The sequence below is a fragment of the Anomaloglossus baeobatrachus genome, chromosome 6 (assembly GCF_048569485.1).
Source record: "Anomaloglossus baeobatrachus isolate aAnoBae1 chromosome 6, aAnoBae1.hap1, whole genome shotgun sequence".
Lineage (NCBI taxonomy): Eukaryota > Metazoa > Chordata > Amphibia > Anura > Aromobatidae > Anomaloglossus > Anomaloglossus baeobatrachus.
Genome location: NC_134358.1, coordinates 532455256 through 532482551, shown reverse-complemented (window position 1 = coordinate 532482551; position 27296 = coordinate 532455256). Strand labels below are relative to the sequence as shown.

The 27296-nt window shown below is 42.3% G+C and overlaps 1 protein-coding gene across 3 annotated transcripts in view; it reads right to left on the bottom strand.

Annotated features, from left to right (window-relative positions):
* The window catches only part of PIP4K2A (phosphatidylinositol-5-phosphate 4-kinase type 2 alpha), a 157120-nt gene that overhangs the window by 38551 nt on the left and 91273 nt on the right, over positions 1 to 27296 (bottom strand). For all 3 annotated transcript variants that reach the window (XM_075315567.1, XM_075315568.1, XM_075315569.1), the window contains 2 exons: positions 14822 to 14919; positions 3828 to 3924 (listed from right to left, as the gene is read on the bottom strand). In XM_075315567.1, coding sequence (XP_075171682.1) covers positions 3828 to 3924; positions 14822 to 14919 — 195 coding nt within the window. The remainder of the gene's footprint in view (positions 1 to 3827; positions 3925 to 14821; positions 14920 to 27296) is intronic.

Sequence of the window (27296 nt, the reverse complement as noted above, 5' to 3'; positions counted from 1 at the left end):
GCCGGTATGTCGCGCCCCGGTTGTGCTCACTCCATGATAGAAAGTAAATCCACTCTAGGGTTAATCCTGTTTCCCTACAGGCTGAAGGAAGGGTTAAATGGAAACAGGAACGAGGGCAGGTGTGCCGGGTGTGAGGGAGTGAACACAACTCCCTGAGTTCTCTGCTGGAGAGGCACATGTATATATTGTTGTGGACTTTTTTTTGTTTGGACATTAAAACCGTGTGCTGTGAACCTTAATGCCTGGATCCCGTGTCTTCTGCAGCGCAGCCGACCGTGCTACCTCACAATATACACACACATATATATATATATATATACATATATATATACACACACACACACACACATATACATATACACATACACACACACACACACATTATATATATATATATATATATATATATATACACACACACATACACATATATATATACACACACACATACACATATATATATATACACACACACACACACACACACACACACACACACACACATATATATATCTCACATATACTTCATATAAAATCCACTGACGTGATCATGATCCGGTTTTCAGGCAGATAATCTGGATCCATTTAATACAAGTCTTGGGCTGTTTTACGGCCCAAGGACAGACTGAAATACACGGTCCAGCCGTGGGTCTCCGTACCGGATCAATATATATATATGGCTGCCCATGCATCACGCTTTAGATTCACACTGCAGAATAGAGATATGTGAATCACTGCCGGACATAAACTGAAAAGGGCCTCGGTGTAAGAACAATATATGGGCCCTTTGCAGTCCAATCATTCACGAAAATGCACAATTCTGCCTAGTTTGGGGGTAGAAATGGGCCCCCGTCCTCTTGGGGCCAATGTGCAGCCGCAAAGGTTGCACCAATGATATATCTACCACTCATGTGAATCTATCCTAAGGGCTTCCAGTGGAAAAACAAAATACTGTCCCCAGAAACTGAATGATTGGGATCTGCACACACTGAGTTTTTATCGCTTTTTTTTATGCATTTTTTTGGGGGTGCAGTTTTTCCAAATCCTTATGCCAGCAAAATCCATGAGAATTCTGATATTTTGTGCACATTTTGCTTTCTTTTCCATTGCAGATTTGGTGCAGAAATAAATCTGCAGCATGTCAATTATTTCAGAGTCTCTGCAGCATTTTTCCACCCCAGAATGAATACAAAATGCTAGGAAAAAAAAGTGGCAATAACTAGGATAGAATGCCAAAAAATGCAGATTTGGTGCAGAAATGTCTACAACCAAACACTCAGCTACACACATCACCTAATTCTGAAATCTCATGCAAATGATACTTATTTACTGGCAGATTTGAAGCAGTTTTGTATTCGCAGCGTCAGTTTGTTCAGCATTTCTTTGCAATGTTGGAATACATCTTATCAGAGAAATTGGCTTTTTTTTCTCCTCCTGGACTGATCTTTCATTTTATGAAATTCTTAATTCACAGGTAAAATCTGTTAAAAAAGATTTTAACATTACCGATGTAGGAAATGACAGTTACTACTGATAAAATTCTATTCTGTGGGAAAGGGGGAGGAGCTAGAGGCAGAGCTCCGCCCCTCCTCCCTCTTCCATTGACGTAGAACCTTATAAGCACCAAGTGTCATCTCCTACCTCTGTAATGTTAAAGCACCAAACTAGCATTTTCTTTTATTTCATCAGGAGTGGTGCTTTAAATCTAAGTTCTCTGCTCCCTGTTTTATACTCACCCTCCGGCATCTTTATCTACTACCAGCGTCGCTCTGGTTAGTCTTCGGCAGCTTATGATTTGCCAACAGCTTCAGTGTTTCATGGAGCGCGTTAGAGATCATAACTCAATACAAGTCTATGAGAGTCTCAATCTGGCTCTCAGAGCTCTTGACAAAGCTTCTGACTTCCGGCCAGTCAGAAGTAACAGGCACAAGATGGTGCAGCAGGACTAGAGGGGCGCTGAAAATGGATGAAAAAGACGTAAAACAAGTATAAGATCGGGGACAGGGGACTTAGATTTAAAAGCGCCGCTCCACCACTGGGAAAAAAAAAACAAACAAAAAACCCCAAAAAACTGTAAATTAGCAAATTTTCCACGGAACATTGGCAATAGGACTCAATGTACAACAGATCTTCCTGAATAGCCAATGTCCTCCCGAAACAGAACAAAAATGTAGTAACGCATTGACTTTTCGTAGAAAATTTATCTAACAAAAAACGGTTAATTTCACTGATCCATGTAACATCTGCAAATTATTAGTTAGAGATAAAAACAAAAATCTTAATTACTTACCGGTAATGGGATTTTCAGTAGCCCATGACAGCACAACCTCTCAGGTGGTTCGGGAAAAATTGGATACGCCGGTCAAGCAACACTTGTGTATGTACGGAACTCACTGCACTGAAAGTGGTGAGACATCGGTGACTCCCTTTGTCTGTTACTATCCTCTACCTGACAAATCTCGCCTGGAAATGTGACTTCTTCATTCCTTCTGTCAGGACTAATTAAATGGGAAGAGAAATGAGTTGGAAGGATGAAGATTAAAGAGGTTGGCCACTACGTTTACATTGATGGCCTCTCCTTAGGATAGGTCATCAATGTCAGATTGGCCGGGGTCCGACACCTGCACCCCCGCCGATCAGCGGTTCTCGGTTCCGGTAGGAAGTGTTCAGTGCCGTAGTTGCCCCTGTCCTCAGATAGCGGCAGTGGCCGGATAAAGCACATCTGCCTCCTATGCAAATCAATAGAAGGCAGATGTGCAGTACCGGGCAGAGGCCGCTATTAGAAGACTGGGCAATTCCAAAACTTAGCATTTCCTGCCGCCGCTGGCACCAAGAACAGCAGATCGGCGGGGGTGCGGGGTGTCGGATCCCAGTCAATCAGACATAGATGTTCTATACTAAAGAGAGGCCATCAACGTAAAAATAGTGGCCAACCTCTTGGTGGGATAGCCAATTGTTCCCATATAAAGTGTAAAAATGGTAAATTCACAACTCCGACCTATTAATTTCCAGAATCAAAGGATAATGGTCACAACTAATAGTTGATTGTGAAGTGCAACTGGTTGCTCTGGCAGCCAGAAGCTAAACAATGGTCTGAAGGCCTATCAATTAAAGAAACCTATTAGACCCTTCTAGCATTCGGGTGTCACAGGCTTTATGTGAGTGTAAAACAGACAGGTATATAAAACACTGCAAAGTATACAATGCCAGTGATCAGACCCCTGCATGTGTAAGTCCTATAAGGAAACTAAGTAAAAAGAGCAAAAATAAATATTTATAAAAACGAAAAAAATAACTTCAAGTAGTTTCCCATGATAAAATAGTTTAGCAGTAAAAAAATATATACAATAAAAAAAAAAAAAAAAAGTTCTGGCTGTAAGAATATGGCGACACAAAAAGGTTTTTCTTTAAAGTAAATTTATTGTGCAAAATAATATATTTGCTTTTTTTGGCTTATTTGTTATGAACTCTATGTAACATTTTTTACACGCCTAAACATATATTTTTTGATGGGTGTCGTTTCCAAAATGGGGCCAAGTTAGAGGTGTTCTCTTTTAGCACCTCAAGGCCACTACAAACCTACATAGTTACCGGAAAACAACCCAGTAAAAAAAAAAAAAAAAAAAAAAAAGGAGGACCCCAAAATCCACAAGGGAATTAATCATCAGGTTTTTGCTATGTAATCTAAGAGCAGCAGGATGTAGGGGCAGAAACTCGGATTCCAGGGATGTGCAACTTACTGGGCTATATAATTGGTATCAAGGCATCTATAGAAGTACAAGCTATCCGAAATCTAAAACATGGACTGATGCATCAGTCCATCTTACCTGGAAATCTTGGTCATCAATTCCAAACCTTTCCCTCAGATTTCGGAAGACCATGGGACAATATTCCTTAAATTTAAAATGGCTAGGCATGTTTTCTCTGAAATGCAAATAAGAAGGTGGTGAGAATAAGTACGTATCTCAGAAAAATTTCAAGATTTTCAAATTTGTTTTTAAATATGCAACTTTTTTTAAAAAATTTTTTTTAAAAACATTATACATAAAATGTTTGTTAAAACATAGTATTCAACAAAATTAGGGAAAAAAAAGCCACATAATACTATTAAGGGCTCATGCACATCACCATTTAAGTACTCTGCATGGTTTTGCCGGACAGCACTCATACCAATTTTATTCTATGGGGCTGTGCACAAGTCCGATTTTTCTCTTGGACCAAGGAAGAAAAAAAAAAACCCAAAATAACAAAAGGGTAACAGGTCTGATTTTGTTGGCAATGCAAACCTATGGGTCTGTGGATGATATCGGCCCACACCCTGATCACATCCAAGTGTTTGATATTCACGGACTGCCAGGATGAAGAAGGTGGAGAGAGTTTTTATTTTTTATTCTCCACCCCCGAGAATAAATAATCTCACTCTGATAAAACTTTGATCGACATAAAATCGGACTGTTTTTCCTCGGATGTGAACCAAACAGTCCTGTTCACCCAGCGCAATGAGAATTCAAAGAAAAGCTCATCTCAAAAATTAAATTATATTTAGCGGAGACATGCAATCATTTAACAATCTGGTGAGGATCCAATCTCCTGGCAATGAAGAGTCAATAGGGCTGAAACAATCTTTTGTTGTTGCCCTATCCATAAATTCTTAAACTTATCCCAAAAAAATAAGTATAAAGTGTGGAGACACGGGGGTCAGTGGGTGCTCTTGTCCGCTGGCCCAACCGCCTTTAGAAAGACAGCGTGGCTCAGGGCTCATCCCAACTGAACGCACGACCTCCTTAACCGTGGGTGGAGCACTACTCAGACAACACAGGGTGCGGGAGTCACAATATTAAGACTTTATTGGATCCCCAAAATATTAACGGCACATAACACAACCAGCAAAACACACAAATGTAACAGGCAACAGAGTCTCACCCTTCCGCTGGCTCACCAGGGATTTAGAATGTCCGTGCTTCAGAGCTTCCAGGGCTACTTACTCCAATCCAGCAGCACCCCGCTTTTGGCGGGCACCCACCGAGAATGGAATAACGCCAGATTTAGGAAGCTGTCTGAGGACTGCAAAGTCTGTAGTCAGGTGACTGGATTGTCCAAACCTGGATTTTCTCCTTAAGTAGTCTCTGGTATGATGATATAATCCTGGCAGCCGGAGTCGAAACCCCTAGACTTTGGATATGGTCTCCAATCGGAATCGAAGCCCCTAGATTGAAGCCCTGTAGCCAAGTGATCCTCTAGTCGGAGCCAAAGTCCCTAGACCGAGAGTCCACAAGGCATCCTGGTTCTGATCCCCTAGCCAGCTCCTAAGAACTTAGACTGGATCATGCACATTCATTAACAACTGGTGACTCCAAAAAGTCACCTTTCATAGCCAAAGCCTTCTCTTAGTATATACTGTGCCCTTATTGGATTGGTTGTACAAGGTTGCTTCTCTTATTGGATGAATTTCAAGCTGCATGGATAATGTTCATTTAAATGATGTGGATAGAAAGACTGATGATATCTACATGTAGTCTGCAAGTCACAGACTAGGCAATGGTCACTGAGGTAATTTACATTAGATTAGCAATATACAACTACATTACAATGAATGCTCAGGGGGTCTGGTCCCAAACAATAGTTTAGCAAACATGAGTTAACACACAGAAGAACAATACATCTGGCTGAATTTTAAGAAATGTAACCCTTGCTAAGCATTGACAGAGTCCAGGTTGTCACAAAGTATCAATCGTTAAATCCTAGACAGCTCTTTTAACTCCTCTTTTAAAGTGAACATGAAAATTAAATCTGAAAAACATTCCAATACTAAAATTGTTCCTTTTTTTGTCCATTTGACCATTATCGGCCAAGAAAAGTGCAACATTTGAAGGAAATGTTTTATTTTTTTTAGAATTAATTCTTGAGACTTTCAATCAACTGGATCGGGCTAAAAAAAAATAACATCCATGGGCACCTTCAGAGTGATTACCAAGAATACGGACATTGGACTATGGAGGGGCTGTATGATGCATTTGTGAAGTATGGATACCGATAACTTCCCTCCCCCAACTAAAACTCAACGAGGAAGATGCCAAACCTACAGCAAATCTCTTTTTAGCCCACAAAAAAAAAATCAATAAGAGCTCATCTTTCCTTCCCCCGAGGAGTTTAAAAAACTAAAGCTAAAATCTGATTCATTGCTCTAGGCAACAAGGACAGCCTAACAGTTTTGCAAAATAAGGCCTGAAGAAAAGCTGCCAAAACCTGAACAGAAGGAACACTGTTTTTTGTTGACTCTGGCCAAAGAAGAAGCAAGAAAATGAAACAAGCAGAAAACAGAAGCAGCAGAAGACGAGGAGAGCCAGAACAGGGTACGGTTTGGGTTTCTTTTTAAGAACTGGCTGTATGGTTAAAAAAAATTAGGGGTGGAAAACCCCTTTAGATCGAATGCTGCAAAAGTTAATACCCACTAATTACACAGAAGCAACTGCAAACTAGTGATGGATTAGACAGTCAGCACTCTGCCTACATGGGTGTGACTAACGGATTAGTGTCTCCGGTTTACTGTATGTATCAGAAATGTTAGGAGCCTTCAGCAAACACCGGTGGTCACTAATATTTAATCACTATGTGTAATTTAGCCAGCAACCTCTCCGTTCCCACAAAATGTGTTTCTCATACATATCTAGCAAGCTCTGGAAAAGCCTGAGTCCTGAGCACTAGATTTTTGGGGATGGGACGTTGGTCCGGTCAGATACTAAAGGGGGCTTTACACGATAGCGATATCGCTAGCAATTTCTAGCAATATCGCGCGTGTAAGTACCCGCCCCTGTCACACATGCGTTTGTGATTGCTGCCGTAGCGAACATTATCGCTACGACAGCATCACACTCATTTACCTGGTCGGCGTCGTCGCTGTGACTGCCGAACAATCCCTCCTTCAAGGGGAGGGACGTTCGGCATCACAGCGACGTCACTGCAACGTCACTAAGCGGCCGGCAAATCAAAGCGGAAGGGCGAAGATGAGCAGGACGTAACATCCCGCCCACCTCCTTCCTTCCGCATTGGGGCCGGCGGCAGGTAAGGAGACGTTCCTCGCTCCTGCGGTGTCACACATAGCGATGTGTGCTGCCGCATGAGCGATGAACAACATGGATAAACAACCCTTACCGATTTTTGAGTTTGGGACGACCTCTCCATGGTGAACGATTTTCACCATTTTTGAGGGCGCTTAAGGTCGCTGGTCAGTGTCACACGCTGAGATATTGTTAATGACGCCGGATGTGCGTCACTAACAACGTGACCCCGACAATAAAACATTAACGATATCGTAGCGTGTAAAGCACCCTTAAGAATGCCATAAATCGAGTAAGCAAGGATTTTTTTTTCCCCTAAAAATGGGGTAATGGCCATCCAAGGCACAAGTTGTTTTTTTTTGCCTTACTCTGATGGAATACTTTAGGATTATACAAGTTGGACTTGGACTTATTTTTTTAGTTGTTATTCACTATGTAACATCATGCTAAATTTAAATCCTTTATTCATTGGAGCGCAGCAGGTGTGAAGCCGACAAATCTTATTTGGTCCAGAAATATTGAGACAGTGACAGAAAATACAGTTATATAATCAATATGAGCTTAAAAAGTGCAGACACTTGGCTATAAGCTGCGGCCACCACCAGTGGGCCCTTATATACAGTATTCTAACATGCTGTATATATGAGCCCAGGCCGCTGTGAGAACATAAAAATCACTTTATAAAATACTCACCTACGGGGCGGTGCGGTTCAGACTGGTCAGATGGGTGTCTCCGTTCTCCGGGTGCGGCGCCTCCTCTTTCGGCCATCTTAGTCCTCCTTCTTCTGAAACCTGGGTGCAGGACGTATCCTACGTCATCCACACTAACTGGCATTGAGGTCCTGCGCAGGCGCACTACAATACTGTGATCTGCCTGAGCCAGCGCAGGACCTAAATGCCGGCCTGTGTGCATGACGTAGGACGCGTCATGCACCCAGGCTTCAGAAGAAGAAGGACAAAGATGGCCGAAAGAGGAGGCGCCGCACCCGGTGAACAAACACACCCATCCGACCAGTCTGCACCGGACCGACCATTTAGGTGAGTATTTATAAAGTGATTTTTATGTTCTACACAGCGGCCTGGGTTCTTATATACAGCATGTTAGCATGCTGTATATAAGAGCCCGGGGGTGGTGGCCGCAGCTTATTGGCCCCAAATCTGGTGACAAGTTCCCTTTAAGATCACATATAGTGTAGGGGTACCTGTGCACAATACTTGGTGGGTGTCAGGCAATTGCCCCTTGTAAACCGCACCATCCATCGTGCACTAGAAGCTCTCCATGCAACAAATTACTGCTTGCTCCAACGCAAAGTGAAACGCAGTCTTAAAAGGTTTTATCTACTGAGCCTCTCTGCAAACTCCCTATTACAGCATAATAACAAAAAGTAAAGAGGGGGGAAGCTATTGCTGGATCCTATTGTAGACAAAGCGAAAGAGTACGCTTTACTCTGCAGAACAATGCTGTAGGCTGCAAGCACATACATTTTGCTGTTATTTTCTGTATATAAACTCTTCAACATTAAAATTGCAACACCAAGAAGGAAACATTTTGGGATGATTGAAAGCAAAGACAGGATAAACATGTTAGTGATATGAAAATTATGAAAAAATTGGAAACATTTTCAAAAAATCTCAATTTGGCTGCCATCATTGAGGTTGGTTGTCTGAGAAATGTTCTGCCGCACTGAATGAAATTGGTCAAATCATCAAGATCCGCTGCTGGCAGATCCTTCCAAATTATCGACCAATGATGTCCCTGATGTGCTCGATGAGAGGCATTTTTGAAAATTTGCCATTTCAGTGTCTACGAATTCTCTAATTTTCATATGTCCACAACTTTTCCCCTTTACTGTTGCAATTTCAATGTGGAGAAGTGTATATAGGCAAAATGATCCACTGACTGGATAGCGCAAACGATCAGGATATAATGTGCCTATATCTTTTTTTTTTTTTTTCCCCCCGATATACTGAGAGCCAGCTACGCATTTTAGCACAGGAGCATCTCACATAAAAATGCCACACGGCAACACAAGCCTATAGATAACATATGCAACTGTATGGTCTACAAATGCATAAAAAAGGGGGTGTACATTCAGCACATATGTCAAACAAAACTTTGTAACAATGTGGAGAGACCCTTACAAAATCGCTTAGGGTGCTTTCACATTGTGTTTTTACCTACGTTCACTGGTCCCGTCGGGGCATCTGTCCGAAACCCCCTCCCCCACCCCGCAAAAAGTGTTTCAGAAGCATACGCCGACGGGGCCATTGACTATAATGGAGCAGATTGAGTCAGCGTGTGCTCTGTCTTGCACCATTTTTGGGCACATACGTTTTCCGCAGGCGGACACCCGAACGTAGTCTATTATATAGTCAATGGCCCAGTCAGCGTATGCGACCGAAACACATTTTGCGCGGGGGGGGTAAGTTTGTTTCGGACGGATGCCCAACGGGACCAGTGAATGCAGCCTTACGGATATCAAAAGGGCCCAATGTCATGTTGCATTGCCGATGCAGAGTTTTGTGATGGCCGTGCTCCTTAGGAATGACCTGATCGGCACAATGGGTAAGACCTCTTTCACACTGTGTTCCGATCTCCGCCCAGTGGTTCCGTCGGGGCTTCCGTCCGAACCCCCCGCAAAATGGGTTCCAGATGTACATGCCGACGGAGTCATTGACTATAATGGTGCAAATGGAAACACCGTGTGCTCTGTCGTGCACCATTTTTTGGGAATATACACTTTCTGGAGGCGGACACCCAGACGTAGTCCACGTCCGGAAAGTGTACACTCCCGAAAATGGTGCACAACAGAGCACATGGTGACTCCGTCTGCACCATTATAGTCAATGGCTCCATTGACGCAAACATCTGAAACCAGTTTTGCAGGGAGTTTGGACGGAACCAATGAATGGAGACCTGAACGTAATGTGAAAGGAGCCTACGAAGCATCAGCCACGGAAACTTTTTACTTTACTTCTATTTTTTCTTTTCCGATTGAACACTTTGTGCGAGGTCAATGGAAAGTGATCCTGGAGCACTCAACGTTTCCATTGCCTTCTATTTAATTTGTGCGACTCGCTTAAGCGATCATCTAGCCAAAAGCTTAACAAGGTATACAAGACGCATTTTTCTGTAAAAAAACAAACAAAAAAAACCAACAAAACACCATCTGCCTAACATAATAAAAATCAATTTGTGAAAATCAAAACAAAACAGGAAAAAAAAAAATTGTGCCCACTGTGTCCTGCCTTTCATAACCAAAGTCCTCGAAATCCCTCCACCCTGGCAATACCCCCAATAATGCACCAGAACAAAGAAGTTTATTGTTTGTTATCAGTAAATCAAACACAATCCAGCGTCAGCCATAATTCATCTTTGCCTCTCAGACAGCGACAATCAATACGGAGCCGCTGGTGTGCGATCCCGGCTTTTCATCTTTCACTTATGTGTTTTATAAAGGAAAAAAAAAAAGAAAAAAAAAAAGGGGGGGGGGGGGGCGGGGGCGGTCTCCAAACCGGAGACTCCACCAAACAGCACGACTCTGCAGACGTAAATTATGAATCAAGTGGCTTTTTTGTGCTGCCGGAGAAAGCCTTTGAAATGTAAATTTCAGCATCGCCGCTAATAAAGACACCAAGTATCTGCGCAGCAGAGAAATCAAATTGTAATTTCTGGAAGAAAAGCATCGTGTCATTTCAGGGGATATTTCATTTACGATCTACATTATTGCAGAGGACAAAGATTGTGCTGTAATGCAAATGAAGAAAGACCTCCAGTGCTGAAGGAAGTCTTCCAGAATTTTACTTTTTTTTTGCCTTTTCACGGCATTATAGGTCATTATTTTAAAGAATAAAGTTAAAACATAAACGTCATTTAATTTATTTTATTTTTTTTACATAAATCAATAAGTAGACGAGAAAATAATAAACTTTGTAATGTGTCTTATTAGAGAAATCTGCTTCTTTCTCCAACAGAACTGATTTTTCATCCTCAGAATTCTCAATTCACAGGTAAAATCTGTATTCCATGAAGACAGATTTCCCCATTACTGAGATGGAAGATGGCAGTTAGAATCTTATCAGTACTATGTAGATAGGAGATAGAGAGAGCTGAGCCTCCAGAAACGCGTCGACCTGTGCAAAATAAAGATACATTAATCCTATCTTTCTGATCGGTGATCATTGGCGCGGCATATGAAAATCCCGTCTCTACCCCTCTCTGCCATCTGCCGCTAGGGTTGCTGCTGCCGTGATCAGGATTTTCATGCTTTTACAGTAGTTGTAACTTTCACAACTCCATCTGGTGAGTAGTACTGCTCATTGAACGCACCCTATATATATTGGGGTAAGACTCTATTGCGCTTTTTTTCCACAACTTCTTCACCTATGTAGATGGGAGGGGAGAGGAAGAGAGGAGCTAGAGGCAGGGCTCCTCCCTACTACTCCCCTTTACATAGGAGATGACAGTTGGTGCTGATAAGAAGCTTTACAACTTAAAGGGGAGGAGCTCTCCTAGCTCCTCCGCTTTAGTTGGCGCTGATTATTCTATACAGCTTAAAGGGGAAGAGCTCTCCTAGCTCCTCCCCTTTACAGTTGATGACAGTTGGTGCTGATAAAATTCTACACAGCTTCAAGGGGAGGAGCTTTCCCAGCTCCTCACATTTAGTTGCTGCTGATAAGATTCTATGCAGCTTAAAGAGGAGCTTTCCTAGCTCCTCCCCTTTACATAGGAGATCACAGTTGGTACTAACATTCTATACTGCTCAAAGGGGAGTACCCCTTTGGGAATACCCACATATCAGTTTTTGGAGTCTAATTAAATCTTGGGGGTACTTTGCAAGCTGCGACATTGCTAGCCGATTGTAGCGATGTCGAGCGCGATAGTCCCCGCCCCCGTCGCACATGCGATCTCTTGTGATAGCTGCCGTAGTGAACATTATCGCTACGGCAGCTTCACACGCACTTACCTGCCCTGCGACGTCGCTCTGGCCGGCGACCCGCCTCCTTCCTAAAAGGGCGGGTCGGGCGGCATCACAGCGACGTCACACGGCAGGCGTCCAATAGAAGCGGAGGGGTGGAGATTAGCGGGATGTAACATCCCGCCCACCTCTTTCCTTCCTCATTGCGGGCGGAATGCAGGTAAGGAGATGTTCCTCTCTTCTGCGGCTTCATACACAGCGATGTGTGCTGCCGCAGGAACGAGGAACAACATCGTACCTGTCGCTGCAGCGAAATTATGAAAATGACCGACACTACACAGATCACCGATTTTCGACACTTCTGAGATCCATTTATCGGTGCATCTAGGCTTTACACGTTGCGACGTTGTTACTGCCGCCGGATGTGCGTCACTTTCGATTTGACCCCGACGACATCGCAGTAGTAATGTCACAACTTGCAAAGTACCCCTTAGACAGCAGGTATTACGCAATACTTAACCCTCGCATGTCTTCTTCCACTGGTCTATTCCTTTATAACAACAATACAGTTGGATCCTGAAGAAGGTCAAAGTACTGACCGAAACCTCTCTATATGAACTGTATGCTGTGAATAATATTATTTAATGTTTCATCCATTGGAGTGCCTAGTTCTATAGTACTATAAGACTGACTTGGATCCTACCAGACATTAGCCAGAAGTGCCGTGATTAATATTTACGTAACTTGTATTTTAGACACGTACACTGCAATCCCTGGTGTTTGTATGTATGAATCCCTTTTTCTCAGTATGTTGGAATTTTGAAGCATTTTTTATTTTTTTTATTATTTTTAATTCATACCTTTTTATGTAATTTACTCAAGCATTTTGTCAATGATTTTTTTTTCTGCCAGCGTTTTTGGTTAACATTTTAATCAACATCTTTTTGGCCTTTTTTTTTTTTAATCTATCAAACAAATGAATTAGTTTATTTTTGTGTTTTGAAAACGCTTCCAAAACGCTCAAAAAGACTCTTTGAAGCATTTTTTTCCGTCTTCCTATTGACTTCTATTGTAAAGTCTGATTTTTATGAACAATGGACAAGTAACTTCTTTTACACACTTGACATTTTTCAAAACCTGAACCATTTAAAAGATTTTCAAAAGCCTGAATGCGTGAACCAGTAGTTTTTCCATAAAAATATATAATATTCTTCTGAGCGTTTAAGTTAGCACTTTTTCTGGCATTTTTTAAAAAGCAGAGCTGCTCAAAAAAAAACAAAAAACCCAAAACAAAATAAACATACCCTAACATGTCAAGGTTAAAAAAAATCAAAAAATCAAAAACTACATAAAAAAAATATTTATATATTATAATACATACACATATACATACACATATATATATATATATACATACACATTATATATATATACATATATATATATACACATACATATATACATACACATTATATATATATATATATATATATATATATATATATATATATATATATATATATATATACATACACACATATACATATATATACACATATATACATACATACATTATATACATACACACATATATATATATATATATATATATATATATATATATATACACACATATATATACATATACATACATATATACATACATATACATACATACACATATATTATATATATATATATTATATATATTATATATATATATATATATATAAAAAAGGGTTGTCCACTACTTTGATATTGATGGCCCATGCTTAGGATAGGTTATCAGTGTCTGATCAGCTGTGGTCAGACACCCTGCACCCCCGCTGATCAGCTGATCTCGGTCCCGGTGGCGGCATCAGGCAGCTGGAAATGTTCAGTTCCGGAGCTGCTCAGTCTTCTGACAGTGGCCACAGCCGGGTACTGTACGTCCTCAGAAGACAGAGCAGCTCCGCAACTGAGTATTTCCAGGTGCTTGCTGCCACCGCCGGGACTGAGAACAGCTGATCAGAGGGGGTGCGGGGTGTCAGACATTGATGACCTATCCTAAGGACAGGCCATCAATGTAAAAGTAGTGGACAACCCCTTCAATACTGGGGAGAAAGAAAAGGAAAATAAAAGGATTTTTCATGCCAAATTAGGAGGAATTCCGGGGTATTCATGTATGTCGTGAAACTGAAATGACACAAAAGGAGGGGCGGAGGGGGGGGGGTGGGCGCAAATGGTGTCTTATTTGATGGTACCAGAAAAAAATTAATCAGGTGCACTAACCTGGTGCAGTTGTGTTATAGACACAACTATAACCACATGTTGAGGAAGGCTGCTGCAGAACCCCAGAAGATAGCGTTAATCCTCGCTGCCAGAAGATCACTAAAGATCAATGGGGATTAAGACATCGGATTTTATTGTTCTACGCGTTTCGGAGCTGTATAGCCCCTTCTTCAGGAACAAAAAAAAACAATTATTGATTTTTGTTCCTGAAGGTATTATAAATATCCGAAACGTGTAGAACAATAAAACTAGATTTGTTAATCCCCATTGATCTTTAGTGATCTTTTTCTAGCAGCACGGATTAACCCTTTTCTTCCATCTCCTCCAACGCAGGGTATTCATGTAATGATTCCACTTCCAGTAGAGGATGATGATGGTGATTCTTCGTAATGATAGACCCATAATTATTTATTTTACTCATATATATTTTATTTTATAAAGAAAACCAAGCACAGGAATATCGCTGTACAGATTGGGTCCTGCTATGGATTCATTTGTTTGCCAAACCAACATTGTGCACCTTTGCCCGAACTACAAACACTCGGAGTTTATTACAAAGAATATGCAACTTACTTGTTAAATAGGTGATTGTCCACCTTAATTTTAGAATAGGCCTTAAAGTCGTCCGGCATCAACATGATGGGGATCTGGACGTGGCTCAGCTCATTGATCTGTAATAATAAGAAAAAAATATATATAGATTTTAGACTAACACAGATCAAAAATTTGACCGGTAAATGTCTATCTTGGTTCCCTCCTGGGTGTTGAGGCTTCCAATTTATTTATTTAATTCATATTTTTAAATCACAAGAGTAAGATACAAAAAGAAGATGACATGAGATGCATCAGTTTGCCGGCGTGTCAGAACATGATATAAATTGGTATCCAATGTGTTAGACGCTTGTTGTGTGCGGTGCGTGACGGGGAGGAAATCAGGTTATAGACTTGATGTTTACATGTCTAATTTATATTCTGACAGCTCTAAACTGCAAAAATAGGAGAACAAGCAACAGGATTAATAAGGATCTGCTCGGTCGTCTGTTCGGAGAGTGTTTGTCGGTCCACTCAAAGTGAAAATGTGATCGGTTCCATCAAAGATGCAAAATGGAAACCGTGAGATCCCAACGATTGTCACGGGGTCTGTTTAGGGTCCGTTCTTTTTAGAATGTAAGAAAAAAGAAGTTTTGCATGCAATGCAAATGGAAAAAAAATGGATATGAAATGAAGACCTTTCTGTTTCAATTCGCAACGGATCACTTGTTTAGTTTCTCTGTTCCAAAAACAGGAAGGGTAAAAGATCTAAGTGATCTGTTGCATCCGTTCTGCAAATGGAAGCAAGGGGTTTTTTTTAGAAGAAAACAAAAAAAAAAAAAATCTTGTATGTAGAATCGTTTCTTCCATTCTTCAGTTTGCAGAACTGATGCAATGGATACACTTATCCACATATTATACACATATACTTATTCCATTTGTCTATTTCAAAGTCAGGAAAGACAAATAAAATTCCCTAACAGACAAGTGGGCGGAGCCTACGTGTTCTGGGATTGCGCACGGCCATATTCTGAACCCGTTCTGTGCGCAGTGTGAGAAGGCCACCGGCTACATTAGGCCTAAGCAACACGGCATGAAAATCGGACAGAGTGGAATGCGATAAAACATCGCATTCCACTCGGACCAATATTAACCTATGTCCCAGCACCCATGAGTGATTATTTTCTCATCCCCAATCGGACCGAGAAAACAATCGCAGCATGCTGCGATTGTAATCAGAGACTCTTTCTCTCGCACCCATTCAAGTCTATGGGAGAAGAGAAAGATCGCACTGCACTCGCAGTACACCGGTGTACCGCGAGTGCAGGGCGAGAATGGCAAGAGCTGGCTATGGAGGAGAGAGGGAGATAAATCCCTCCCTCTCCTCCTCCGTGCCGGCCCGCCCTTCCTCAGCACTGGCCCGCCCCTCCTCAGAGCCGGCCCGCCCCCCGCAGCTGAGGTCCGATCGCATGATCGGACCTCAGTCGCAGTGACACTCAGCTCCCACTGTGCTGCCAGCGTGAGCTGAGTGTCATGCGAGGATTGCATTAGTCCCCGTGTGGCCCCGGCCTTATCATAAGTGTTGAGATCCTTAGAAATGCTGGTACTTTTAGGGCCACATGTTTTGCTGTAGTATTCACAGGGTGAGGATCACAGAAGGCTGGAGAGGCGGGTGGGTCTGGTCACCTACATCCCCACCCAACGGTGTGCTTGACATGTGGCAAACAGGTCACATGCCATGTAAAATGGAGTCAGTCTGTGTTTGACATGTGGAGACTGAGGAGAGACTGCAGCCAGCCTGGAAAGTGCTGGGGCTCCAAGAAGAAGCTTCTGCTAGAGGTGTATATAATGGTAGGAGCCAGTGTATGGAGGCTGCCATACCTGCAGTACGGACTATACAGACCAGAAATCCGTGGATGAATCCTGACCGGGGTCGGTATGAATGACGGCTGAGGATTCTACTGAGGAGGATGGATCCCAAACCTGTGCAGGCAAACCGCTGGATTAACGGACTTGAAACCCGTGCATGCTTAAGTTGCTGTAAAGCTGATTTATTGTTGTGTTCCACAAGAGCAGTTTATGTGGAGTTAAATAAACTGCTAAACTTTTTACTGAACTGTGTTCCTTTGTTCTACCTCAAAGACGCAGCAAGTGAGTGAGTAAAAACCCCGTTATCCAGTGTGCGCACGAAGCACAATGTCACAGCAGCCATACAGGTGCATGTGGGCTCTGCTTCACTTTCATATGCCTCCAATTTTATACTGTGCCGTATGGAGTTTATTTCCTGTTAGATTATATGTGGACTCCATATGTACGGACATATTGAACCCTACAAGTGTTACCGAGAGGTGAAAATAACTCCACACATATGACACACTTGCTGGCTATACTATATGGCTAAATACAAAAATACTTCAGGCCTATTTCCAATATTTTCAAGGATGCTGAATAATACAGAATTCCCAGACTCATGGTAAATGTTCCTCAAATCTGTGGGTATGGCGAGATAATTTCCATAGATATGATTAGAAAGGATAGGTGCACATTGCATCTGTGCTCACTGTTGGGCGCATACATTCAGAAGGTATATACCAGACAGTGGCCACAGTCAGGATGGATGCCAAAGTATCCGTCCACCATAGAGACCCATTCCAAAATATATAAACTGCATGGTATACTGTAGTGCAGGGGTCTCCAACCTGTGGCTCGGAGGCAACATGTGGTTCGTGGGACCATGATGTGTGGCTTGCTGCTATCTGCCAGCTTGGTATATAAAACACCTATGAAAGCAGTAAACCATTATGAAGACGAGATCTCAAAATGGTGACACTTGTGAGTAACCCCACATAGATGACCATGCCTGAAGGGGGGCAATGAAGGAATCCCTGGATCTTGTTATATCACCTTGGTGTGATTTCTGTGGAAAAGGTTTTGATGTCATTATACTAGTAATGGGGGCTCTGAGTGTCACTACTGTGAAAGATAGGAGCTCGATGTGGCTCGCGAGCCCCGCTCAGAGCTCGATGTGGCTCGCGAGCCCCGCTCAGAGCTCGATGTGGCTCGCGAGCCCCGCTCAGAGCTCGATGTGGCTCGCGAGGCCCGCTCAGAGCTCGATGTGGCTCGCGAGGCCCGCTCAGAGCTCGATGTGGCTCGCGAGGCCCGCTCAGAGCTCGATGTGGCTGGCGAGCCCCGCTCAGAGCTCGATGTGGCTCGCGAGCCCCGCTCAGAGCTCGATGTGGCTGGCGAGCCCCGCTCAGAGCTCGATGTGGCTGGCGAGCCCCGCTCAGAGCTCGATGTGGCTGGCGAGCCCCGCTCAGAGCTCGATGTGGCTGGCGAGCCCCGCTCAGAGCTCGATGTGGCTGGCGAGCCCCGCTCAGAGCTCGATGTGGCTGGCGAGCCCCGCTCAGAGCTCGATGTGGCTGGCGAGCCCCGCTCAGAGCTCGATGTGGCTGGCGAGGCCCGCTCAGAGCTCGATGTGGCTCGCGAGGCCCGCTCAGAGCTCGATGTGGCTCGCGAGGCCCGCTCAGAGCTCGATGTGGCTCGCGAGGCCCGCTCAGAGCTCGATGTGGCTCGCGAGGCCCGCTCAGAGCTTGATGTGGCTCGTGAGCCTCGCTCGGAGCACTGGATGTGGCCCTCAAAGTCCGAAAGGTTAGGGAACTCTGCTGTAGTGCATAAGAAACAGCAGTCCGCACTTTTAGCTTCGATCTGATGAATGGAAGACTATGTTAACATTACAGCATACATCAGGAAAGCTCCGTACATTTACTGTATACGTATACTATATGAGATGCACTTCGCCCAAATCCTCTAACATTACAGAGCAATGGAGACCAGGAATACACAGCCATAATTATCTCTTCGTTACAGAACAAGTGAGAAGATCACATTGGTGAAGGGCATGTGACCCCTTTGGCACCACACACAGATTTCTGTGAATGGAAATCCAGCATTTTATGCAATCAGCCAACGATTTCAACGTTGAGTTTTATCTTTAACAACACTAATCTCTGCACAGTGCCAAAGGTGTTTGAAAGCTTTATAAAACCTCATTAAATTTCCAAAAAAAGGAAACAAACAAATAATGGAGATTTGTAATCACAGAATTCACCAGATTGTCTCACATGCATCTACAAAATGATTCTGACTTCCCCATTAGGTTGCCCTAAAGGGTCATTTCTATAATTGCCAACATTTTGGTGGTAGATTGAGGCCCCCAGTAACAACTCATTCATCTCAGGTATTCTTCCCTCTATTCGGCAAAGGTGTCTTGTCCTGGGAAAACCTAGTGCCACCCATACATTTCCTATTCAAATAGCATAAAAAAACTCAAACAAAACTAATTCATAATGCTATTCATACAAAATCATGCAGCGCATCCAATGCAAACACTCGCCAATATATAATGAAACTCAGAATCTTAGATTTGGCTTCACAATGATGCCCATTACACATAGCCATGCGGATACCTCTCAGTGCGCAGACATCATAGAACTCCAGACACAAAACAGAGGTCAACCGGGTAGAATCAAGCTTGGATTGGAGCAATATCATAGGTGGACCATTTAAGATGCAGCATCTAAATATATTCACATACTTATTTTGATATTAAACCCTGAACAAACACCGATTCCTTACTTTTTGATATGCCTTCTCATTATTTTAGTGTTCCCCCCCAACCACATGCTTAAAACTAAAAATTACCGGTACATTAGTGTGAGTGGACATCTGGTGGCGACATATGGACAACCCTCACCCCACACTGATGAGTCCTTTGCAATCAAAAGAAGAACAAATCAGGATTAGAGAGAGCAGAAAGGAGGATAGTAATGAACTAGCTTGGAAATTAGACCCATCCCACCATTTCTGGATTATAGGGTATTAATAAAGATCTGCCACTTGCCATAAATGTCCATTTTATCTGTTGTAAATGCCGCTGTTCTCCTGAATCCGACTTTGTTTTTCTTTTGGTCCTGAGCTTCTCCGTTCCAGAGATATTGCCCTCCCCTTCCCTGTATATAAATATATTCTTGTTAGCCAAGTGGGTGTAAGAAGATACACAGAGAAGTGTCAATAACCACGCCCACTTGGCTAACAAGATGATTTATATTAGGGGAAAGGAGGCCATCTCAGGAATGGAGGGGAGCAGGAACCAAAACAAAAATTATGCCAGATTAAGGAGAACAGCGGTATTTATCCAAGTTAAGAAATCAAATATTATGGCAAGTGACAGGTTCTCTTTTAAATGGCATTTTGGTAGGATATGCTATCCTTTTTGTATCCTTAATGATTTTGAGGCGGTTATGCTGCTGATTTAGCGACTTCACAGCTTTTGCCGATACATTGACGACGTGTTGCTCCTTTCAGATGTGAACCCAAAAATAAATACAAAGACTAATGATAGGTCATCAGCGTCTCTAATAAGAGGTCCCCTTTAATTGACCATCACTGGACGTTTACTGTGTAATGTTGAAACATGGAAGCTTTTTTTCCCCTGTAATAAAGAGTTGTGGTTTCAAGCAAGTCAATTCTGCAAATTTATTAAACTTTGCCAGTAACCAAAGGTCCAAAAATCCTGCCTGTTCCAGTTGTTACCAGAAAAAAAATGGTGTTATATCTGGGGAGGAGGAAGGGGGTGACCCTTTTCTCTAATCCCAGGCAACTTTAAATGAGATTATACAACATTAGAAAAACATGGCTGACTTCCTCCAGAAAAGGTACCACATCTGCCATTGGTTGTGTCTCCGCACCATTTAAATAAGTATGTCTGAGCTGCAATACCACACCCAACCTGTGAACAGGTGTGGCACTGTTTAATGGTAAAAGAAACCCCGTTTTCTAATCATGACGGGCCCCTTTGATCAGAAACACCAGTCCATAATATACAGTAAATACACAAATTTAAGTAAAAAGTAAAATAGTACATAGTAATAACTAAATGCTGAACACTAGCACAACAGGTTTTCCCTTCACCTGAAAAACGATTATGTAAAAAGCACTTTCAAGCTGCAAGTTATAAATCCAGTAACAAAAGAAGATATCAGATTAGCAATGGAAACTTCACTGGATAGCCATGCCCAGGCTAAGTGATAGGTAACCCTGCCATGGTGCCACAACAGGCTGGATGTGTGCCCTCTGCCAAGCAGACTTCACACGGCTCTACAGCATTCCTTTTCATTTTCTGGGAAACTTAATTTTTTTTTAAATTTTTTTATCTGCTTATTTTAGAGAAAAAAAAATTAAATCTTGCAATTTTCACATTGGTCACTACCACTAGGCCTAATATTAGACTCCAGCTTCCTGTTGGCCACAGCTAATAGCAGCAATAGACTAATTCAGACCCTATTTGTTTGGATTAAAGCGTTAAGAGCATGCTATAATCTGTTGAAAAAATTGTGAAAATAGGGGAGAAGGTGAGCTGTGATACCACCTAATGTGAATGGTAGATTCTGTGTTATCAGCTGGGTATAAAGGCATTACCCCCTTCTTCTAAACAGGTCAGTGGCGATAATGAGACTACTGAAAACGCTTCTGTATAAAACAGTAAGTCTGTTTTTAAAGTGGTTGTCCACTTCTGATTCCTCTACTCCTCTCACATAGTGGCACCCTTCTAGTGGCACTCATCCAGTGGCGGTGCAGCTCGCATTCACGGGGTGCAAGTGGGGTTGTGACATTATGCAAGCCCTGCGTGTAATCAGTGCCTGCTTCGGTCTCCCAACCAGATGAGTTAATCAGTAGGAAGTGAGCACTGTGGGGCCACTAATTTCCTATTGATTGCTCCCATGTCCACAGACAGGGAGAGAAAAGCCGGCACTGATTGGATGTGGGACTTGTGGAATCAGAAGGGGTTGTCCTAGTAGTGGACAACCCCTTTAACATATGGCCTATTGCAAGATTATTTTTTTATCATGTTTTATATAGAGTTATGGAAAATTATACCAGGATTGGGAACACACACACACACACACACACACACACCCCAAGATGGGGGGACGGACACTTATACCAGAAAGGGGAGGGGGGGGGGGGACACATACACCAGAACAGGGGGGGCAGACACACATACTTGAACTGGGAGGGGGGGGGGGACGACACCTACACCAGGAAGGGGGGGGGCACACACCAGGATGGAGGGGACCCATACAACAGGAAGGGTGGTTGACACACCAGAATGGGGGGGACCCATACACCAGGAAGGGTGGTTGACACACCAGAATGGGGGGGACCCATACACCAGGATGGAGGAGACCCATACACCAGAAAGGGTGGTTGACACACAAGGATGGGGGGGACCCATACACCAGGATGGAGGGGACCCATATACCCAGAAAGGGCCTAGGATGGGGGCCATTAGTACAGAATTGGGGGACATTAGCCCCATAACAGTGTCAGCAGCAGATTCCCTTCCCCCAGCACATAACAGTGCATCATGACCACATTTTTAGCTTTAATTTTTTACAAATCATTTTCCTCCCCTAAATCCTAGGTGCGTCGTATGGTCTGGTGAGTCTTCTAGCCTGAAAAAAAAATTGAGTATGTATCTCAGATCACTTTAGCGAAAATGATTTGGCCCCAACATGGGAGAGTGCATTTTATTTGAGGTATAAATTTGGGTAGATTGGATAGACAGATGGATAGATGGAAATTGAAAATTTATGGTTAGCCCCAAAGCCCTCAGGTTAGTAGACCAGGCTGGAATCTGGTAAAGATGGCTTGCCCAATAATATCCGGTACACTTATTTTACTCGTCAATAAAATGTGATTCTTAATTCTATGCCTTTTCTAGGTCCAGGTGAATTGGATAATAGATGACTGTAAGCCTCTTAACTCTCTATAGAGAACACAAAGGGGTAAAGTTTCAAATACGTATAAATGTTTTGGGAGCATAAACACAGAGTTTGTGCTGAATCTTTGGAATATAAATTTTTAGATTTGGAAAGTTTCTGCTCCAAAAACTCAGTAAAAAGACTCAATGTGCACATACACTAACGCAGTGATGGCAGTAGTATATTAAAATGATAAGTCAACCAAATTCTGATTTGTGATTCTTAGAATTCTCGTTACGGCGCGTGCTATAAAAAATGCTGTGGCCGGTGAACCATTCACCAAAAACTGCACTCATTTTAATTAAGCAAATCTGTAAGAAAACATCTGAATGAACCCGATATGTTGAAATAAGACACTTCTTGCATAACTAAAAGGAGAATGAACTGGAATTACCCTGGAAGCTTCTCTCATTGCTCCGTGGTGCCAATCTCCGAGCAGCTGTATCACTGCTGCTCCTATTTTCCTGCAATGATTAATTACATCCTTTAAACTGTCATTTAACTAATTAACAGAACAGAAAATACCGTTGGCGAGGCCGCACACCAGAAGAGCAGACGAAGGGAATTTTTTTTGCATTTCTTGTGATAAAATTGCGTCGAAATTTTGACATTGAAGAGCATTCTTGAAGAGCGATGAGAATAGGTCCATTATTCTGTATGAAGCGCGTGTCATCACTCCGGAAGCGCATTCAATGCAAACAGATAAGCAAAGAAAGAACACGATATGCTCCTTATAGTCACACATTTGGAGTGTCCTTAAATGAGTCGAGGGGAAAAAAAAAAATCTCCAATACCCCAATGTCCTTTTCGTTGGATTTGGAGGCATAAGAAGCACCCAAGACATTTCTAAGAAGCATCCAAGAACCTTTCCTGTAGTAATGCTTTCTTCAAATATTTAGTGCAATAATTGCACGTTAGGGTAAGCGCATACAGAATCTTTTCACTGTATTTTTGGAGCAGAATCTACAAATTTTTAAGGATCTTTGAGTTTTTAAAAAGGAAGATTTGGAGATTTTCTGTTCAGCTTCTGCTCCAAAACTCTTAAGAGGTTCTCCACTTCTTTTACATTGATGGTCTATCCTTAAAATAAGTCATCATTGTTTGATTGGACTAGGTCCAACACCCGTCACCGTCAATCACCCATCAATCAGCTGTTGTCGGTGCCGGCTGGAAATGCTCAGTTCCGGAGCTGCCCCATCTTCGAATAGTGGCTGTGTACCTCATATCGGTCTCCTATTGATATGAATGGGAGGTGGATGTGTAGTACCCAGTGGTGGCTGCTATCAGTTGACTGAGCATCTCCAGAACTGAACATTTCCGGCTGCCTGCTACTGCCACCGAGACAAAAAACAGCTTATTGATGGGGGTGGCGGCCAATCAGACATTGATGACCTATCCTAAGGATAGGGGGAAAACTGAAGGATATAGATTGTGAACATTAAAATGTGAATATGCATTACTGCCAAGAAAAGAAGAACATTTTTTTAGAAAAAAAAATGAGTTACTTTGCAAATAAAAATGGCCAAATTTCCTTGAGCCCAGTTACCATGCCAAGGAGTAACTCTCGACTGCGTCCTAATCTAATTTATGCCTCTTTTTGTGTCCAAACTGACCTTTTTGTATGGGCTAGAAGAGAACCTGCAAAAGAAAAAATTAAAAAACACCTGAAGTAACTGGGATGAGTGCACAGAGAAAAGTACATGCCTCCATAATACAAAAATAGATGAATTGCCAACACTTCCTAAACTTATGGTCTGAACTGGTGCGTACTGAACATAACATATTATCCAAAATAACAGTTGCACTCAAGTAGAGGGGAGGGGGGAAAAACTGAATGATTTAGATAGTGAAAATTAAAAATGGCCACATTTAACTTTGTGTGGTAACTGGGCTCAAGTAAATTTGACCATTTTTATTCGTAAAGTAACTCAATTTTCCCCACCCAAATTTTTCATGTTTTCTGGGCAGTAATGCATATTCACGTATCAATGTTCACTTTTTAAATCCTTCAGTTTTTTTCCCCCTACCCTCTACTTGGTGCAACTGTTATTTTGTATAATATGCTCAATTTGCACCAGTTCAGATAATAAGTTTAGGAAGTGTCGGCAATTCTTCTATTTTTCTATTCTTAAGGCTGCTTTACATGCTGCGACATCGCTAGCGTTTGCTAGTGATGTCGAGCGCAATAGCACCCACCCCTGTCGTACGTGCGATATGTGTTGATCGCTGCCGTAGCGAACATTATTGCTACGGCAGCGCCACACGCACATACCTTGTCAGCGACGTCAGAGAGACCGCTGAACAAACTCTCCTTTAAGGGGGAGGTGCGTTCGGCGTCGTAGCGACGTCACTGCGGCGCCACTAAGCAGCCGGCCAATAGAAGCGGAGGGGCGGAGATGAGCAGGACGTAACATCCAGCTCACCTCCTTCCTTCCGCATTGCCGGTGGATGCAGGTAAGGAGATGTTCATCGCTCCTGCGGTGTCACATAGCGATGTGCGTTGCCGCAGGAACGAGGAACAACATCGCTAGTGCTCAAACAACGATATTTGGTTTTTAGAACAACCTCTCCAAAACCAACGATTTTAACGACTTTTGGGATTGTTGAAGGTCGCTCGTACGTGTCACACTCTGCGATATTGCTAACGGTGCCAGATGTGCGTCACAAACACCGTGACCCCGACGATATATTATTAGCGATGTCGCAGCGTGTAAAGCCCCCTTAAGGATAGACCATCATTGTAAAAGTAGTGAACAACCCTTTTAAGATTCACTTGTTGCAATGAATATGTCTAAAAGGCAAAACTATGGGAAACGTTCATGGGAGCTTACTGCCACTATATATCCAACGAAAAGAAAATTATGGCAAGATCGACTGGTTGTCTTGGGTAAGGGGAATTTTTCCTTAGACGCATTGCTTTTAGTGTAGCAAATCTCTATACATACAAGACCTGAAGAAACCACAATAAAGAATATGGAGAGCGGTACAACGTCCACGTTCTGGGCTCTACTACTTACATTACTTACTACGGACCCCCGAGGAAGACCACGAAACGTGTGCGTCGGGACACGTTGCACTGGGCATCTTATTGATATGGGCGAATTTTTGTCATATGTCTGGCACATTTGTTTAGAGGTATTATCCCCGCAATGCTATGGATTGATGGGCTTAGGATCATGGTGGTGTGGGATAGACATTTAGCATCATGATCCGTTTGAAGATACCCTTATGCTAACATATCTACTGATGTAATGTACTGAGCCCTGTTGCTCTCTATATGGGATCCTTACTACCTATTAGCTGGGTACGAGGTTTGTGGTTATATGGTTTACCATTTGATTTACTTATTAATGCCCATTTAAATTTGGATCATCTTTCTCACCCATTCTGTATTTTGCCCTCTGTTGCTCTTCAGGAACTCACTGTGTATACCTGAATATCACCAAGTAGATTTTTATATATTGAATTTTATCTCTCATTGTAATGTAGGTCTTCAATAAAACTTTTTCTAATTTTTGCAAAAAAGTTGCATGTGACTTTTGTATTTTGAGCTATGTTTATGACTGACTACTAAAATCCCTAGTCCTCTTGTTCTAAACACTTACATTACTTTACATAACTTTTACAGTCCTTTGGCTTCAATAAACTTTTTTTTACTAGCTAATACAGCAGCCCCTCAAGTTATATTAGTTGGTCCCAGAACAACCATTGAAAGCTGAAACTTTTGTATCTTGAGATCATAAATTAAAAATTAGTTGCAAAGCCCCAAAATGTGAAACCAAAAACTTAAAGAATACAGATGAAGCCAGTCCTTACAATCAGAAATCGGTGCTGGAATCTGGAAGTCACTTTCTAGGTGGCGGACACGAGCTTCGTCAGGATTCTGCAGAGTCCACTCAAAAAATAATATGGAGACGCCCTCGCTTGGTGACGTGATACTACAATGTATCATACAAAGTCACTACTGGACAAGAAATAAGTATGTGCAATGCAGTAATTCAGGGGTTCACCGATGAAACCTCATAGCTTATTAATTTCATCTTTGAGCCGCACATCCAGACTGTCATTGTAGATATGGTCACAATCACTTAGAAAAAGCCATCTGGGTGAATAATATGAGGACCTCAGGCCATTGAAGCTTGAGCACCACTAATCTGACATGGCATGAATTAAGGGATATATTGAAGATTTTATGGAGGACCTGTCACTAGATCAAAAGTGTCCAGTTTTTGCTCTTTTTAATTTCAGTACTCCCCTGAGTATTCCAGTTTACTTTTAACTGCCATATGGGTCCAGTGATATGACATATATATATATATATATATATATATATATATTAAAAAAAAATTGTGGTCTTTAAAAAAGGAGCTTGTTCACAGGATCCTCTGGGGTGTGTCCTTCAGCTTTTTTGCATAATTAGAATGTGAGCCACGCCTCACATCTATGGAACCGTATATATTAGATTCAAACAAAATGTAAACCGAATATTCATGGAAGCAGCAAGAATAAAGCTGGTTACTTTTTAGTCCTAATTTAGACGATTTAAAAGTATGTAAAGGGGTGGGGGGGGGGGGGGGTGGAGTAGGAATACAATAACATTTTTATTCCCTTTTTGTTGCACAGGAATGATATACAGTATTCCCAAGGGTATTCACTACCGTTCAAAAGTTTGGGGTCACCCAGACAATTTTGTC